General features: G+C 46.9%; 1 protein-coding gene across 2 annotated transcripts in view; it reads left to right on the top strand.

Moving 5' to 3' along the window:
• The first annotated feature begins 579 nt into the window (after positions 1-579).
• The window catches only part of QTMAN (queuosine-tRNA mannosyltransferase), a 56,391-nt gene continuing 38,613 nt past the window's right edge, over positions 580-18,357 (top strand). The window contains exons 1-2 of one of the 2 annotated variants that reach the window (XM_068102477.2): positions 580-730; positions 8,613-8,664. In XM_068102477.2, coding sequence (XP_067958578.2) covers positions 8,621-8,664 — 44 coding nt within the window. In that variant the 5' untranslated portion in view covers positions 580-730; positions 8,613-8,620. Of the gene's footprint in view, positions 731-816; positions 1,038-8,612; positions 8,665-18,357 lie in introns of those variants that run through there. The other variant, XM_068102478.2, reaches the window with a different exon arrangement.

The following is an 18,357-nucleotide window of genomic DNA, read 5'->3' as shown; positions in this document are numbered from 1 at the left end:
AGCTGTTTAAAGTTAAAGAAAAAAAAAAAATAGAGAACATACCTCCACCAGGTTGAACAGTTTACCTTTTGTATCCACTGATAAGCCGGATCTGGATTCAGATCTTCACCAAAATCGAATCAATTCGTCCTTGTCACACAGCCAACCTGTCCCCCAAGTTTCGTCCGAATCCGTCCATAACGTTTTGAGATGTCCTGCTCACAGACAGGGAGACACAGGTTTATAACATTACCTCCGCCAGACCGCCGACCTGGTGATAACTTTGTAAAATGGGCAAAACGGTATTTTCCATTGGATGTTGTTTTTCCTGAATCCATTCATGACTGATATGAAAGGATTCAGAGAACATGAACATTTCTTGGTCTGTGTACCTTTACTAAACACCTCATTGATTGTGAAAGTTTCACATTGAGATTGTTAAATTAACAGATAATTTAATGACTGTGAAGTAAACAACCAAATAGTCGTATTGTTTTTGAAATATCCATGATTTCAGTGATACTGTTAAACCACATCTTCATTTTGTTTGGAGAAAAAGGAATGTGTTATACGTAATATACGAATATACGTGATGACGCAACGCCGCTTTCGCGAACGCCAATGGAGGTGACGGAGTTACGCCATGGCGGTCTCCATGTGTCGTACGAACTAGCTTTGGCGGTGTATTGGTGCAGTGCTGTTTACTGAATCACACTTCATCGTTCCTGCGTTTTGTATCTCTATACTAAAGGTAAATATCGTGTAAAATTAAATAAATGAATATCGTTGTTATTCCGTTATCCATGTCTAAACATCTCCCCCTTGATCTCTCTGTTCTGCTGTTGGTGTTTCGAGCTTCCCATCCCATATTCAGATATTCTTCCATTTCATTACGCTCCAACTCTTTCGCGAGCCTCGCCTCGGCCGTGTATTTTAATCCTGCATGTCATGTTTTAAAACCTCGCGGAAGTGAGAAATGCTCTGAAAATAAATAAATAGATTACGGCGTGGTGAAAGGAATCGGAAAATCAAAATCAATCCGTGTAATTAGGTGGAACGTGAGTCCTTCCAGACGTTTCACACCGATTTAATGTCAAATCATTTCCTTCACTGACGAACACGTGCTGCCGTCTTCCTTGATGTTTTTATTTTTCCGTGTTGAACAGTTGAATGATGCGATATTATTAGTTTGATTATGTTATCGTTTGTAAATAAATGCGAAAGTACTTGTATGACGAACTCCATTTTGGTAATACTGTATTGTAAATGGTAAAAAAAAAGTGTAAAACGAAGAAAATGAACAGACGGAAGAAGTGAACAACGCATGCCATCAATACACCGCCTCAATTTATATTAGTTACGTACCACCATTTGCGTGCGAGTTGTCAGGAGAGATTATTTACAGTACTTAGTGGGACATTGTAATGAGACTTCTATACAGTACTGTGGTGAAATATCGCATTTCCACGATATTCGGCCTGGTTCGGTGACGTATTCCATTACAAATCAGCCTGTAGAGCGCTCTACAAGCGGCTTAAGCACTCCAATGAAACTGTTAAGCGGTTAAGGAACGGCTGGCTTGGCGAACGATATCACGTTGATTGGTAATGGAACACAGGATATTCCTCAGGATATCCCTGGGTGGCAAGAATAGTGTATTTTCATTTCAGGATATCTATTTATTACGTACAAAAAGTTGGTGGAAAGTTAACTTTCCAACTGTCTGAACCCAACCCACCCCCCTCCCCTCATCCTCGCCCCATCCCCTCATCCTCCCCCCATAGTCTATTTGCAGCCTCTATCATTTCTATTGTGAACCTAGAAATGTTTTATAGTATAAGGTTTTTTGATGGATTTGTCATCCCATGGGGTTAATAAAGTATTTCAGCTTGGTTGTCCTCCGGACAACCTCGGGGAAATTTTTTTATATGCTAATTAAGGCGACCATTACCGGAAATCCTATTTTCTTCAATATCTCCAATACTATCCATGAAATGTTCATGAAAATGGTGTCTATACCTATGTTTTCAGGGTCAAGGATTAAGGTAAACATGTGAAATAGTGTGTATTTACATGTATTGTTATGATACCTACACAAGATACATTGATCATGTAAATATCCATATGATTACGTGCTAACAATGCAAATTCCATTTGATTTTCTTAGTCAGATTTAAAGGAAAAGGTACACCAGGTCCCTGGCTTCAAAAACATTTATCAAAAGGTAAACATGCTTGTATTATGTATTCCATTTGATACTTATTTTGTTACCAAACAAAACTTGACATGTATTTCTCAATATCAAGGTTTCTTAACGAATCAAATCGACTGATTCTCAGTATATCCACACTTATTAACCTCATGCAGAGAACATTTGCATTGATTTATAGTAGATTAAACATAATGAATTATTAAACTTGAGGTTTTGAAAGGCCAAGATATTCAATCTTCATCCACTTCTTGCTCCTCACTGTCCTCATCATTGCGATGATCAGGATCATTTGCTTGGGAATAAGGGTTCAAACACCCCTCACCACCCCCACATTTGCAGTAAATGGTGCAAGATAGTTGATTTTCGCAGCAGCTACAAGTTGCAGAGCTACAGAATTTGCCTTCTATCTTGCACCCACAGCTAAGGACATCAATTAGTCCTGGTGGAGCTGGAGGACCAATGTTATAGCTGGGAGATGGAATGCCATCCTTCACAGTCCATCCAAACTCACTAATATCTACCGTTGGTGGACATTGTTGGTCAGCTGCCTTCCACAAGATCATCTGAAGATGTGCCCGCAGCACATGATGTAGAAGATTGGCATCTGTGGGTGGTAATGCCATGATACGAGCTGGTTTACCTTTCCTTCTTGCATAGATCCTTTAACGGGCAATATTCATGGAGGTGCCAGGAGGTTGGGCATAGATTGCAGCAAAGAAATGTTGCCCTGTTTCCATTAAGTCATCATGTGTGGCATCTTTTTCACCAAGTACATCGGACAGCCCAGGAAAGTCCTGTGCCTGTAATGTCTTGAGAGCACCAAGTTTCCCTTTGTTAAAAGGATAAGATACAGTGTCACAGCCACTTAGAGCATGCATTCCTAACAACTGCATGCATTTAGTGCCCAGCTGCATACAACTTTCATTGATGTTCACAATGTTCCCATCCCAACGCTCCATTTGGACATGACATGAGGAAATCAGCTGTGCTTTCCAGGCCCAGTAAACCAACAACACAAACACATCAGTGTCATCACTGAGGATTCGTACCACATGATCACACTCTGCTACTTGCAGCAGATATGCAATCATAGTCACATCAGCTTCATCGTGTGAAAAGCCACCATCATCTCGACACTCCACCGTTATATTTTCTCCCATGTCAAACGAGGATATTAATCGAGACAGCTGGCATTTGTTGTGTTTGTTTTTCATGATAACAGCCCGGTTTGGGAGTGGACTATTGATGGTGAGGTTGTAATTCAAGGAACCTTCACCACCACGCCTCATTCTTTCATGGTCTTTTGCTGAAAGATCATCATACTTGTCAAATACCAAAATTTTCTCGGCATCTGGAGGATAACAAGATAGTCGTTGCTTGATACCCTCAACTAGAACAGAGACATCACCACCATGAGGCCAGGTGATGTGATACAACAGCTGTTGAGCATCCACTATGATGATGCCTGCAGGGGGAGCCCTCTGTTCGACCACTCCAAGGCGATTGGCAAGCACAGATTTGGTGCCTTTGCGCAAGCAGCCATACTCGTCAATCAGTGCAGAAGGCACTGCACACAATTCATACCGAAAAATGTCTTCTAACTGCATCTGCCGCTGCTGTCCTACCATCAAAAGACGAAGGAAAATTGCCTCTAGATCAAACACAGTCTTGTCGCCAACTTTCATGCCTTGCTTTAGCTGGTCCATAGTTTTCACTGAAGTTGAAATTCTCTCATGGAAGCCTAATGGTAAAGAATTTCGGAATGTTGTGGCCATTACTTCTCCTATCATAAGGGCATCCTGCACATTTACTTCCTTTGGAGCAACTTTCCCATTGGCAATGTTGTACAGAACTGGACTGTCTACTTGTAATGGGTGAGAATGTTGCTCCAGCTCAGCAGCAATGTTTGCACGATCTTGTGCATCAGATCTCTGCCTTTTTTTACCTTCTTCTTTGTGTTTTGTTTCTAATGGAGTACCAAAAACCTCACCAGAGTACAGGATTTCCATAGCATCAGACAGGTATGCAAAAATTGGAAAAGACTCGATCCATTCTGCTACCAATTCAGGTGACAGTGTCATGCCCTTCAAACCACCTTTCCCTCTCTTAATTGCTGTCTGCTCACCAAACTGATCACTTGAGACTGAATTCCAGCAACCTTCATGGTGGCGACAGACATGAGTTCCTTGCAGAAGGTCTGACTTGGCATCAGTTGGTAGGTTCCGCATCTCCAGTAAATGCCAGGTGATGTATCGGGCATAATGGATGTGGCCAGCACTAAAGAAATGAGGCAACATTCGCTCTAAGCACATTTGCTGAAATAACCAATCTCCCTCCACCTCTGCACGAAGGAACTGATGAGCCAGGAGTGTTGGCTTGATGAAATTATCCACCCAGTGTTTTCCTGTTGGATGGTGACATGCATCTTCCAAGTGGGCAGAGATTTCATCAAATGTTTTCTCTCCTTCTTCCAGAAAATCATGAAGCAGGACTGCTGATACCATGCGAAATGCTCTCATAGCCATTACCCATGCCTTTCCATTCATGATACTTGAAAGATGTCCAAATGCTGCACCAACCAAGACATCCAGACCTGACCCTTTCATCAGTGTTCCAATACATCCCAAGAATGACATAATAATGTGCATTGCACCTGGGAAGATGATGACATCTTTGAACCTTTCTGGTTCCCACCACTTTATTTTCTGGGCAAGCATGTACAGCTGCATATCTACTGATATATTGGCACAAGCCATTCCCTGCTCTGACAGTACCTTCTTCATGTAGAGAAGTGAAGTAAGAACAGTATCTGGATGAGAGGGTGGGGCATCTATGAGATGACCTAGTAGATACACAGTCTGTGGTTTCAGTGCCGGAGAACCTAACTCTCTGGCAAGCTGGTTATTGAATCCATGCCATTCAATACTCTGGTCACTGGAAAGAGTGTTCAACCACTCAATGTCTGTTCGTTGAAATCAATGATCTGAAATTGAACCATTAAGATCCACAATTTTACATCAAAAAATGGATCAATTCGCATGATATGTCAAAATACATAATGTTTTTTTCATCTGATGACATTTAAAATATATTTAACATAATCCTTGACCCTGAAAACATAGGTCTAGACATCATTTTCATGAAATTATCATGAATAGTTTTGGAGATATTGAAGAAAGTATCATTTCCAGTGATGGCCGCCTTAATTTGCATATAAAAAAAATTCCCCGAGGTTGTCCGGAGGACAACCAAGCTGAAATACTTTATTAACCCCATGGGATGACAAATCCATCAAAAAACCTTATACTATAAAACATTTCTAGGTACCCCTCTCTGGCAACTCGACTACCATCCCGTTCTCACCCTCATCCCCACAACCTCACCCCCACCCCTCACACCTCACCTCCTCACCCCCACATTACATTCTAGCACCCCGTTTAGATAAGCATGAGGTTGAGATGAGATGTTTTAAACTCCCTCTCTATGAAATTTTAGTCGACTATACAACACTATCAAAACATTCATCCCTGCTGATAAAACCTAGCACAAAAGAATAAAGCATTTGTTTCAAGCATCAGAGTAGAGTGTAGGTCTATTCGGAATTGTCTTAACAATGACAAACATTTTATGGTAAAATATAATAAATGTAACAGAACATTTTCATTGCTCCAATGTATATTTGACAACCCCACAATGTATTGAGCATGTCTGTCAGTATGGGGCTGTCAGAGGTATGCACACTCTCGCCTGAGCCAGAGCCACAGAAAACCAGAGTTCGGGGAACTCCATTTGAGCGAAAACGATCGTGATTGGAGGATACGTGATCACATGACCGCAAGGCGCCATATTGTTATTCATCTTCGCCGAGAGAAACGTTATATTGTGTGCATATTTGTGGATTCTCTGTCATATTTACATCTCGTCATCATTATTTGTTTTCATTTTGAAGTGTAAAATATTCAGTGCTGTTTAGTATGCGGCAGTTAAAATTGATTAGACAGAGGAAGGAAGATGCATCTTTATCATCGTGATCGAGAAAGAAGAAAAATATGGTAAAGTAAAAGTTTATCATGTGGAATGGAGAGCCAACAAGGACTCGTTTCTTTAGGCGCGTGCGATTTGGTCTCTTCCGAAGACAGAAGCCTCTTCCGGAAGATTGCTTTGCGCCGAACAGGCAGAAGAGAAGCAAGATGGTGGCCAAACATGTATTACTCGCGCTCATGATGGAAGAATTAGACAAAGATGACACTACATCACAAGTTGATGCAAATATCCAGATTGTGTTTTCACTTGCAAGTTTTGCTGCGTAAGTATAACCAGCAGCGTTTCTCCGTGACTGAAATTAGGCGAGGCCATTTTGTTTTCGAAGAGCCTGCGCCTCTTCTGCTGGATTTTTGGAAAAGGCAGAAGAGCTTCCGAGAAGAGAAGAGTCCAAATCGAACGACCGGAAGAGTCTTCCGGAAGTCTCTTCCTCTTCCAGAAGTGCAAATCGCACGCGCCCTTTGTGCATCGACATGCATATGCCATTTAACATTACGCATTATTACATATATGGGGCCACACATAATCATGAGTGGATCATACATTACATGAATGAAAACAATATTACTACTGTAGAAAACCATGATACATTTTGTGACATGTTATGGTGATGTTTTAGCTCAGTAAAGGCAAGCCGAGTTTTAAGAAACCTTGTCTGCGACGTGGCATACCTGATGCATTCGAAGAGTTCTTCTGAAGTTATTAAAAAGCTAAGCTCATAGCAAACGGACTTGAGGGTCTTATGGTGTCTTTGAAGATCTAAACTCTAAAGGATCTTGAGGGTGTAATGGGGTATTTTATATACTTGGTCAAGGCTCATATAAGAGCTAACACAAATAACATATGACAAAGGGAGTGGGAGAGAGAGGGAAGCAAAAAACAGTAGAGAACAGGGATATCGGGAGATCTGTAGAAGAGAGAGGGTTGGTGCGGGGTACACGGGATAAACAGGATGGACACTACAGGGACTTTCAGAAAAGAAAACAGGGAATTTGAAGGGGGTGGGTTTGGGGTGGATTAATGGTGGTAGAAAGGATCAACGTTTTGGATGGGGGAAGATAAGAGATGGTGGTGAACAGCTGTTTTGAAGACCTGGAGGGAGGAGCGGGATTGAAGAGAGTGTGGGAGTTTGTTCCAGAGACGGGAGAAAAGAGGAATGAAGGAGTGAAGGTGAGCAGAGAGTCCTGATTTTGACAGTTTCACCAGAAAAGGGTTGCTGAAAGATCTTGTGTGACCTGCAGGAATATTTGGGGGACAAACCACAGACACAGCAGGGGATACAAGGCCGGAGAGGAGTCAGTAGAAGACAGAAAGTCCACCAACGTACCTGAGGTTAGAGATCGAAAGACTCTCAGAATCACCTTCGTCACGGGAGATACCAATGATTCTAAAAGCCTTGGTTTCTACAGCGTGAAGCCGAGCTAGGTGTGAAGCAGGAGCACCAGCCCAGAGGGGACAGCAGTACTCCATCAAACTATGGATGAAAGCTTTGCTTTGTATGTCATGAGCAGCTCAGTAGTGCCAAGGAAGAACTTCACACGATGGAGGATGCCCATTGCCCAGTCAGTGACTGGCTTTGGAGGCCAGCTTGGAAATGTGATTTTCCAAGGAACAATCATGGCAGATAGTGAGACCCAAAAGCTTGAGTAAAATAACTTCTTGGAAAGGATTGTTGAGAAAGTAGATGGGAGGGTTTGCCAGATGGTCTTTTTGGAGAGACAGGTCTGCAGAGAGTGAAGAGGCTGCTGCCCGTCAATCTGAGGGATGAGAGATGGAGCGGCAGAGGGTGGAGTCATCAGCAAAAATATATGATTTTCCAGAGAGTCGGAAAGATCATTGATGAAGATTACAAAAAACACAGGGCCCAGATCACTGTCACGAGGAACTCCAGCCTGGACAGGAAGGGGAGATGAGAGAATTCCATTTAGAGCCACACGTTGACTAAGACAGGAGAGGAAGTTAGTCTGCATTACCTAAAATGGGGGGACTGAACATAAATATTGCTATTGTTCTACAAGGGTAAACATAAATATATAGAAAAACCAAGAAACAAAGCTGATCTTCTCCATACTCTTGCCACATGTTCATCTTTTGATCTAAAATCCAAATTTCTTGAGTATATAGCAATAATAACAAATTTGACTTCAGTGTTCTAATACTTATGGAGGGCACTGGATATATTGGAGGAGCTTCACTGTGCCAAAATTATGCAGAAAGCCAGAATGGAAGCGAGTAGAGGTTGAAGAATACCAATGTGTGTCCATGTAGATCTACTTTAATATAGCGCCCCAGTTTGTGAAAGGGATCACGTGGAGTAGACAAATATCATGATGAGGCACTGCACTCTTAAATGCTCTTTCTTGTTGTTTCCGTTTTGTAGGTGGTGCAATGAGCATATTACTCATCGAGCCTTTTTGTGGTGGATCACACAGGTATGCTGTCAGTGATCACACAGGTATGCCATGGGCAATAGGCATGCATAGACCCCCAGATTTAATTCACATAGCTTGTTTATTCAGTTTTCCATTCTGCCATGCACTCACTAAAATGCACTAAATGTACTAAATTCTGCCATGCACTCACTCATGAGACCAAATTCATAAGCCCCCGTTTTGGACTAAGTCCAACGGGGGCTAATAACATTAAGATTGACAATTGCCATTCATATATCTGTTGTACCATTCTCTCAATTTTTGGTTTATTCCATGTGTGTATGTAATATCCACTGCTACTGTCTGGCTAGCCAAAGAGCAGGTGGAAGCACTCGGTTCAATGCGGTTGCTACTGGAAGCTGGGAAACAAATGGGATGAGATAGTTGTTGACTAAAAAAAAAAAAAAAAAACACCTTTAGAGGCCATTTTTCCCCGCAGGCGGGGGTTGGCCTTTTTCGGGAACCGTGGTTGTTGTTGTTTTTCGGTCCCCTTTTTGAAGCAATGTTTTACGGCTGGATGCCCTTCCTGACGCCAACCCTTTTTGCCGCCTTTAACGACAAGCAGGGAATTACCAGTGAACTGGTACTCAATTTGCCGACCTCGGAAGGATGACAGGCTGAGTCAACCCCCCTGGCGTTAATTCAGCGATTGACCGGGATTCAAACCCAGGATCCTAGGATCCTAAGCCGGCACCCTAGCCGCTAGCCCAACACCAGGGATTGACTTTGGACTTTGGACTATTGTTGACTGATGGATGTTAAACAAAACATGCATACTGTTGCGAATATGGAATTTGGCCTCCATATCCGCTTGTAAATATTCCCCTATTTTCTCCAATACTCCCCAACTTTCCCCAATCCCCCATTCCCTAGTCCCATTGCATGTAAATAACAATCAGTAGAGCCGACCTTCCCCTTATTCCCCCATTAAATGTCGTGCCCAGGTCCACCGCACCACACGTAGACAACTTTCGGACATCTTCCTAGTTATTCTTAGTCTATGTCAGTTAAGGCCTCGTCTCCATTAATCATGACTCTTCGTTGCACCAGAATGTGATTATATGGCATCAGTAGTGAGTTTAGGACCTTTCCCATACCTCCTCCCATCTTCTTCCCCGTCTACAACAACAGAGGGGCACGGCGCTGCGCGGGGGGAAGTGTGCGTCCTCCCACCGGCTCGGTTCGCCGCCATCGACAATGCGCTCCAGACGATGCGCTCCAGACCATGCGCTCCACGGGGTTACCACGAAGGGGCTCCTTGTCAGCTCCTCGTCAAGGGCGGAGCCTGGTAAACCCCCCGCACGCACCCAATGAGAAGCAACGTGCCGATTCCACGAGGCGGAGCTGGCGAGCCGAGGGCGTGTCACTCCCCGCCGGATATACGCGGCCACGCGCCGGATCCGGATGTGACGAGAGATTCGCCCCCAGCTGGAGAAAGACGGACCTGCGAGCGCTGAAACAGATGCGCCTGAGTTTGGAGAGGCCTGAGAAAGCCCCGCCTGAGAAAGAACGTCACCTCTGAGCGCTGCGACGAGACCTCCCCGCATCTCTGGACCGAACCGTGTTGATCCTGCCCCGAGCCCAGGAGGACCTGGAGCCATCGATACCCGCTTTCCTGCCATCAACCCCCGTGTGAGTCAGCCGTTGTCCCGTTTGTCTGTCGTCTGTCCGGGGTTAATATAAGAGTGTGTCTAAGTGCCTGTCTTTCTGTGATATACCTCTCGTCCCTGTAATCTGACCTTCCGCACGAATATAATCTCCTCCGGAGGTCTTGAGAACCGTATCCCTGGTGTCTGTCATTATAATTCAGCCGTGTGTCTTCTTTTTCCTTATTGAGCCAGCGTGGCGCGGCTTCGTCAACGTTCGAGTACAATCGGGTAATTTGTGCGGACACGACGGCCATTCCGCTCGGCCCACCTTAACATCAAAGTCGTGTCTGTAACAATTGGTTGTCAGGAGTTGGATTCGAACCTGGGACTAAATTTATTTAGCCCAAATTTTGGAACACCAATTGTACTATTAGAGTAACAATTGGTGTCGAGGAGTGAGATTCGGACCCGGGACTAAATTAGTTAGGCCCAAATTTTGGGAGGGAAAATCGATTCGGAGCGCGTACGGCGCTCGACCGAATCGATTCGGAGCGCGGTCCCGCGGTTACTGCGCTCGCCGAAATTATAACGAAAAAAAAAAGAAAATTTGGATTTGTTTTACGAAACTCGAATTTTGCAAGTCGCGCTATGGCGGATCAAGACGGCTGGGGTCCGGTAGGGGAGAGTGAAGCAGGGTCGGTCCAGGACCAAATTGAGACACGTGAGGAGAGCGAAACAGCGGGGGTAGCAGACGCGCGAAATGGCGCCTCGCACATAGCTACGGCGGCCGCACCCGCTGCACAAGTGGGAGGGATGGCCCAGATGCAGGTCCTCATGGAGCAATTTATGGCGCAAATGCAGGCGTCCCTCAAACTGCAGAGTAACCAATTGGGGAACCGGATGGATGCTCAGAGTGAGCAAATGAGGGTTGATAGTGGGCGATTAGAGGGCCAAATGAGGGGTACCGGTGAGGGATTAGAAAAGAAATTTGAGGGGTTAGACAACGGGATAAAAGAGGTGAAACATGGGTTAACGGGGGTAGAAAACAGAATGGCCGCTCAAGAGAATCAAATGGAAGGGATGCAAAAGGGGTTAGAGGGGGTAGAAAATAGAATGGCTGCCCAGGAGAATCAGATAGAGGGAGTGAAAAATGGGTTAGAGGGGTTAGAAAACAGTATGGAAGGCAAATTGAGGGACATGAGGGACCAAGCGGAAAGGGAAGTTAAACAAATGGAGCAGCAGATAGAGGGGGTCAGAATGGGGGTAGAAACCAAACTGGATGCTCACAGGGAGGAAATGGAGCAGATGAGGGTGGCATCTGGGCAGGAGATGCAAGTGATGGGAGAGGAGATCAGAAGAGGAGTGAGTGAGGAGGTCGGAGGAGTGCGCGAGGAGGTGAGGCACTGTAAGGAGCGCATGGAGAAAGAGGTGAGAAAGGGGACTGTAAAATTGCAAGGTGGTATAGAGGAGTTGACGCTGGGAGTAGAACAACTGACAGTGGGACAAAAGGAGTTGGGGGACCAGGTAAAGAAGAACACAGCGGTAATAGAGGGTTTAAAATCGACACAGAAAGAGATGAAAAAGGACGTAGGGGTAATTAAAAAAGAGTGCCAGACGGTACATGAGGACCTGACGAGGAAAATGGACAAGGTGGTAGAGGTAATGGAGACGAAGGACCGGCAGGTGAGGACGCACATGGAAACGGTCAAGGTAGCCTTAGAGGATGAGCTTGAGGAGACGTACCGGGGAATAAAAGAGGTGAAGCACAAATTAGAAGAAGTGGAAGAAGGGGTGAGCGAAATTAAGAAGCGACGGAGAGAGGATAAGAAAGAGATAAAGGAGGAAGTAAAAGAATTGGTCCAAAGTCTGTGTTTGGATCGTGATGTGCTCGTTAACCGGATGAGGGATTCGCAGGTGATGGAGGAGAAGCGAAGAGGAAGAGGACCCGGTGTAAGTGGTGACCAATATGGTCGTGCGTATGATGCGCCAGGGGATTTAATAAGCTTGGGGGTCGAGATGGACCCGGGTGTTCGTGAGAGGCCGTTGGTGAAGTGTGCGACAGGTCTGGTGTGCGAAAAAGGAGGTGTGCGAGAAAGTCCGACTCTGGGGTGTGTGAGGAAAAAGTGCACGCCGAGGAGTGAGTGTGCCGTCAAGAGTGAGTTGGTCGAAGCGCGTGTGCGAGGGGGCACAGGGAAGCGCGGTGTGGTGAGTGTTACAGAGGGTGTAACTGGAGAGTGTGCGCGAGAAAGGTGTGTGATGGACAGGTGCATGAGGAAAGAGTGCGCTGTCAAAGGCAAGGAAGAATGCACACCTGTGGTGAGTGTTACAGAGGGTGTGCGCGAGAAAGGTGTGTGACGGACAGGTGCATGAGGAAAGAGTGCGCTGTCAGAAGTAAGGAAGAGTGTCCACCTGTGGTGAGTGTTACAGAGGGTGTAACGGGAGAGTGTGCGCGAGAAAGGTGTGTGACGGACAAGTGCATGAGGAAAGAGTGCGCTGTCAAGAGTAAGGGTGAGTGCGCTGTCAGGAATGGAGGTGAAAGTAGTGAGAGTGACATGGAGCGTGAGTTAGTTGTGACAGGTGAGCGAGGATGTACACCTGGGATGGAAGGATGCACACCTGGAATGGTAGAGCGTGAGTGGGAATGCACGCTGGAGTTGGTGGTGAGGCACGTGGTTGGGTGTGCGAATGAGGGCACACCTGTGATTGTCACGGAGGAGGTGACCGAGGAGGGGGTGCGAAGCGGTGTATTGGTGAGGTGTGCGAGCAACGAATGTGTGCCACAGTGTTCGGTGGTCAGGTGTGTGACCAAGGCTGTGAGTGGAATGGGTGTACCGAGGTGTGTAAGGAAAGGTACGAGGGGCATGGAAACGGCTGGATGTGTGAGCAAGGAACGGGCTGCGGGGTGTAAGCGTCCAGGTGAAGCATCGACGTTAGACGGGGTAGAGTTTAGAACGACTTATAGCCGAATCGGGCCCTCGGTGCGTGCTGGGCCTCGCTTTGAACGGCCGCGTCCGTGCTCCACTAGGCGGAGCGGGCGGCTGGATAGGAAGGGTCGTCATGGCGACCACTTTTTGTTGAGGCAGTCCGGCAGGTCGAGATCGGGACATTGGATGGCTCCACGCCGAGATGGTGCGTGGGATCTCGGCACGGGTAAGCCCCCGTCCCTGCACCGAGTGCCGGACGCATCCAGCCGCTGGCACAAAACAACCAGCATCCATTGCTTGGCTTTACGAAGCCGGGCTTTGGACAGGGATTGGCGCACCGAGAGGTATTAGTGAGTCGACTGGGTGATGAGGTTAGTGTTTTGGACCCAAAATTAGAGAAAAACAAAATTTGATGATTGGCAAGGGATTGGCAGTAGTGATTGGCAGATGATGGGTAGTGATTGGCCAAATTTTTAATTTGTTGAAATTTGATGTGCAAAATTGGTAGTGAGAGACCCCCGATGTGGTGGGATGGCATCCCTGCCACCCTTCCCATGTGGGGGCAAAGGAGCAATAGCTTATGGGGTGTATGGCAGTGGAAACTAGCCCGGGTGGGTTAGGATATTGTGTGTAGGGCCCTAGAAGATGACATTAGGTGACGTTAAGATTAGTTAGTGACTGATACCTGTAGTGGGGACGCAGGTAGATTAGTATGGATGATAATGACGAGGGAGCGCAATAGTTTAAAGGGACGACTGGGAAGCGCAAGTTTCAGAAGGGAGTAGTTAGCTGAGATGATGCCGTGTTTGTGAGAATTGAACAGGTGTGATTGCACAGGTGTGCAACTGGACAGGTGTGTGGAGCAGTGTATGAGTAGTGAGTGTGTGGATCAGCGCGAATGCGCTTGGGGAGAGAAGGGTGCAGGTGGCACCAGGTGTGAGAGCACAGGTGTGCAGGTACAGGTGTGTGGAGAGAGTTGGAGTGAGTGGTACGGAGCGGTGTGCATGGTGCGAAGGTGTGGATGGGGGAAGAGTGGACCCCTTTCACGAGTACCCGGGGCGGGTAGTGTAAGTGTTAGGTAGAGGGTGCAGGTAAATTGTGGTTGGATATTGGCATTTGTGGTGCGGTTGCAGAATGGTGTTGTGAATGGGTGCATTAGTGTTGTGGAAATGGCTGGGCGTGTAGCCTGTTAGTGTGTGTAGTTGGTTGGGCACTCCACCACTGTGAGGATGTCGGCCAGGTGAGGCCGCAGGTGGGCTCTGGGAGCCGGTAGTTGTGAGTGGGTGCCTGAGGATCCCGGGTGTGGATCGGGCAGCCCAGTGCCAGAGAGGGCACGGAGTGGGGAGAGAGCCAGAGGGCCTTCCCCAGGTAGTTAGGTTAGGGTGAGGAGCAGGTAAGCTCGGAGGCAACTGCAGTGGTGGAGGTGTGCAGGTGGGTAGACCCACTGGGAGAGGTACACGCCGCAGCCCAGAAATTGTGCGAGGGCACCGGGAGATGAATCGGGGGAGTGAGACCCCAAATTGAAAAGCACCACAGGTTGGCCAATGGGAATTGGTTTTTAGAACCCATAGAGTAAGAGGGCCAATGGTTTGGCCGGAGAAAGACCCCGGGTAGTGTAAAGTTGTTAAAGTCATTTAGGAAATAGTTAGGATTGAAGAACCTGTCGCACCATACGCAGCCACTTACCTGTGGTGATGATGATGACTCCACACCTGTGTTTTCTTTGTTTTGTTGCAGGAGATGAATCGCTGTGTGGATTTGTGAGACGCATCACGACGTGGATGAGACATTGGGTGATTCCATCTCTCCCTCCCTAGGAGGGACTGATGATGAATTGGTAATGGCAAATTATGATGTTGAGTTGGAGATGGCAAATTTTGATGAGAGTTGAAAATGGCAAATTTGATTGGTTAGGAGGGAGAGAAGACGAATTTGGTATATGGGAGGAACGGGGAAGACAGTAGGGATGTTTGTTGATTTGTAAAGTAGATGTTTATGGGTAGTGTTGTGTTGTGTGGATACAGTAAGGGGTAAGGGAGGGGCCATGTAGGTTACCTGGTGGGGGGGGGGGGCGTACGATAGGAACGTACCTGTCTCACCTGGTTCCCATGTGCCCCCAGTGTGCATCACCTTACATTGCGTGCACTTTTGCGCCCTTACCACCTTACTCACTTGTCTGCTTCTTTTGTCTCCCACCTCCGAGGATCTGGCTTTGGGGTAGAGAGAGAGGAGAGAGAGGTGCTGGCTGCGCAGTTGTGGGCCTGCACTTTCGCTGTTTGCTGCCGGGATCGATACACCATATGGACCGCAATGTTTGTGGCCACCCACAATGGACCGCAGTTCGTTTGCGGCCAAGCACCACCCGGGGATGGACCTATGGGTCAACGTGGCACCTATGCCATACAGGTGAACCACTTTTAGTTAACACCAAGTGCACCACAAGAAGAGCAAGAGACACCTGCAGGGTTAGGGGTTGTCGAATTTATTTTTATTCCAATGAACAATGGTGACTGCACCGATTGGTGGTGGGGTGGTGCTTTTGATGCTCGGGAAGGGTGCTCTGCACGTTATTAAAGGCCGTCGGCCACAGAGCACTCGTGGGTTGGTGTATCGATGTTGGCAAGCGCGCTCTCTCTATGCATAACATCTGCATGTGTTCCTCCAAAGACAGGTCCTGGATCGTAGTGTAGATATCAGCGTAATCTTGTAAATAATGCTCCCTACCGGCTGTATGTTTAGTTTGAGAATTCTTTCCGGATTCGGTTATCCTGTGGGTGTGTTTCTGTGAGGAGAAGGGTGCAACGTCGCAGGGGGACATATTTACTCATTGGTGAATATCTGTAAAACTGTCGCACTCAGGGTAGAGTTAATAGTAGAGGGAACTACATTGCGTGCCACACTAAAGTAGGTAAAAATTTATCGGGTCGGGACGCCCCGAGGGTAGAGAAGGGTGCAATGTTGCGAATATGGAATTTGGCCTCCATATCCGCTTGTAAATATTCCCCTATTTTCTCCAATACTCCCCAACTTTCCCCAATCCCCCATTCCCTAGTCCCATTGCATGTAAATAACAATCAGTAGAGCCGACCTTCCCCTTATTCCCCCATTAAATGTCGTGCCCAGGTCCACCGCACCACACGTAGACAACTTTCGGACATCTTCCTAGTTATTCTTAGTCTATGTCAGTTAAGGCCTCGTCTCCATTAATCATGACTCTTCGTTGCACCAGAATGTGATTATATGGCATCAGTAGTGAGTTTAGGACCTTTCCCATACCTCCTCCCATCTTCTTCCCCGTCTACAACAACAGAGGGGCACGGCGCTGCGCGGGGGGAAGTGTGCGTCCTCCCACCGGCTCGGTTCGCCGCCATCGACAATGCGCTCCAGACGATGCGCTCCAGACCATGCGCTCCACGGGGTTACCACGAAGGGGCTCCTTGTCAGCTCCTCGTCAAGGGCGGAGCCTGGTAAACCCCCCGCACGCACCCAATGAGAAGCAACGTGCCGATTCCACGAGGCGGAGCTGGCGAGCCGAGGGCGTGTCACTCCCCGCCGGATATACGCGGCCACGCGCCGGATGTGACGAGAGATTCGCCCCCAGCTGGAGAAAGACGGACCTGCGAGCGCTGAAACAGATGCGCCTGAGTTTGGAGAGGCCTGAGAAAGCCCCGCCTGAGAAAGAACGTCACCTCTGAGCGCTGCGACGAGACCTCCCCGCATCTCTGGACCGAACCGTGTTGATCCTGCCCCGAGCCCAGGAGGACCTGGAGCCATCGATACCCGCTTTCCTGCCATCAACCCCCGTGTGAGTCAGCCGTTGTCCCGTTTGTCTGTCGTCTGTCCGGGGTTAATATAAGAGTGTGTCTAAGTGCCTGTCTTTCTGTGATATACCTCTCGTCCCTGTAATCTGACCTTCCGCACGAATATAATCTCCTCCGGAGGTCTTGAGAACCGTATCCCTGGTGTCTGTCATTATAATTCAGCCGTGTGTCTTCTTTTTCCTTATTGAGCCAGCGTGGCGCGGCTTCGTCAACGTTCGAGTACAATCGGGTAATTTGTGCGGACACGACGGCCATTCCGCTCGGCCCACCTTAACATCAAAGTCGTGTCTGTAACAATACTATAGCTGCAGGCTTGAAGAAGATGGTTCCAGACCAATATAATTCTCCACCATACATACATTCAGAGGGTGCTTTAAACCAAAAGCAGTTTGATGTAAAATAACCAAATGGAAATTAACTGATCTGCCAACATCAAGATGTTGAGACATAAAATAAAAATTCCTTTCTTCACCATATTATATCTGCTACAACGATACCCGCCCTAAGGGCGGGGCTTCAATTGGGAGGCCCAAATGAAAAGGCAAAATATCAGAAATTTAAGGCTTTTTTTTTTTTAAACGATTTATATAAACACCCGTTAAATCATATCACATGCAAATCATCAAAATCTAAACAGTATTTGTAGAATTTCAATAAAAGCCACATCACTGCTCATATCGGTAAATATTATTCCATCGTGTTTGGAAAAACTGGAAAATTGGGAAATTGGAAAAATTTGGAAAAAATTGGACAAACAATATGGCCTATTTTACTCCAGGGGGTCCCAGGATTACCCACCGAAAATTTCGTTGCGATTGGTTCAGCCGTTTTTGCGGTACCTGGGAACAGACAGGCAGACATTTGGTGAATTATAGTAAGATTAGAAGCACCCGCTCCCTAACTGCCAGGGGGTCATGTTATTATCTTTATGATTATTAATAGTACCTTTAATAACAAAGCAGACTACCCACGCTATGGGCAACTAAGTATGTTCCTTGACACATCCCTTTATTTAGGTGGTGTATAGGCAACCGCTCAACCGGTCAATCGCTGAATTAACACCAGGGGGGTTGACTCAGCCTGTCATCCTTCCGAGGTCGGCAAATTGAGTACCAGTTCACTGGTAATTCCCTGCTTGTCGTTAAAGGCGACAAAAAGGGTTGGCGTCAGGAAGGGCATCCGTAAAGGAAGGCCGTCAGGAAGGATCCGTCAGGAAGGGCAGCCGTAAAACATTGCTTCAAAAAGGGGACCGAAAAACAACAACAACCACAGTTCCCGAAAAAGGCCAACCCCCGCTTCCGCTTCCGCTTGCGGGGAAAAATGGCCTCTAAAGGTGGTTTATAGGCAACAGACCACTGC

The sequence above is a fragment of the Myxine glutinosa genome, chromosome 7 (genome assembly GCF_964187855.1).
Source record: "Myxine glutinosa chromosome 7, kmMyxGlut1.1, whole genome shotgun sequence".
NCBI classification, from domain to species: domain Eukaryota; kingdom Metazoa; phylum Chordata; class Myxini; order Myxiniformes; family Myxinidae; genus Myxine; species Myxine glutinosa.
The sequence above is the reverse complement of the archived record's forward strand: the minus strand, read 5'-3'. Positions and strand labels throughout refer to the sequence as shown.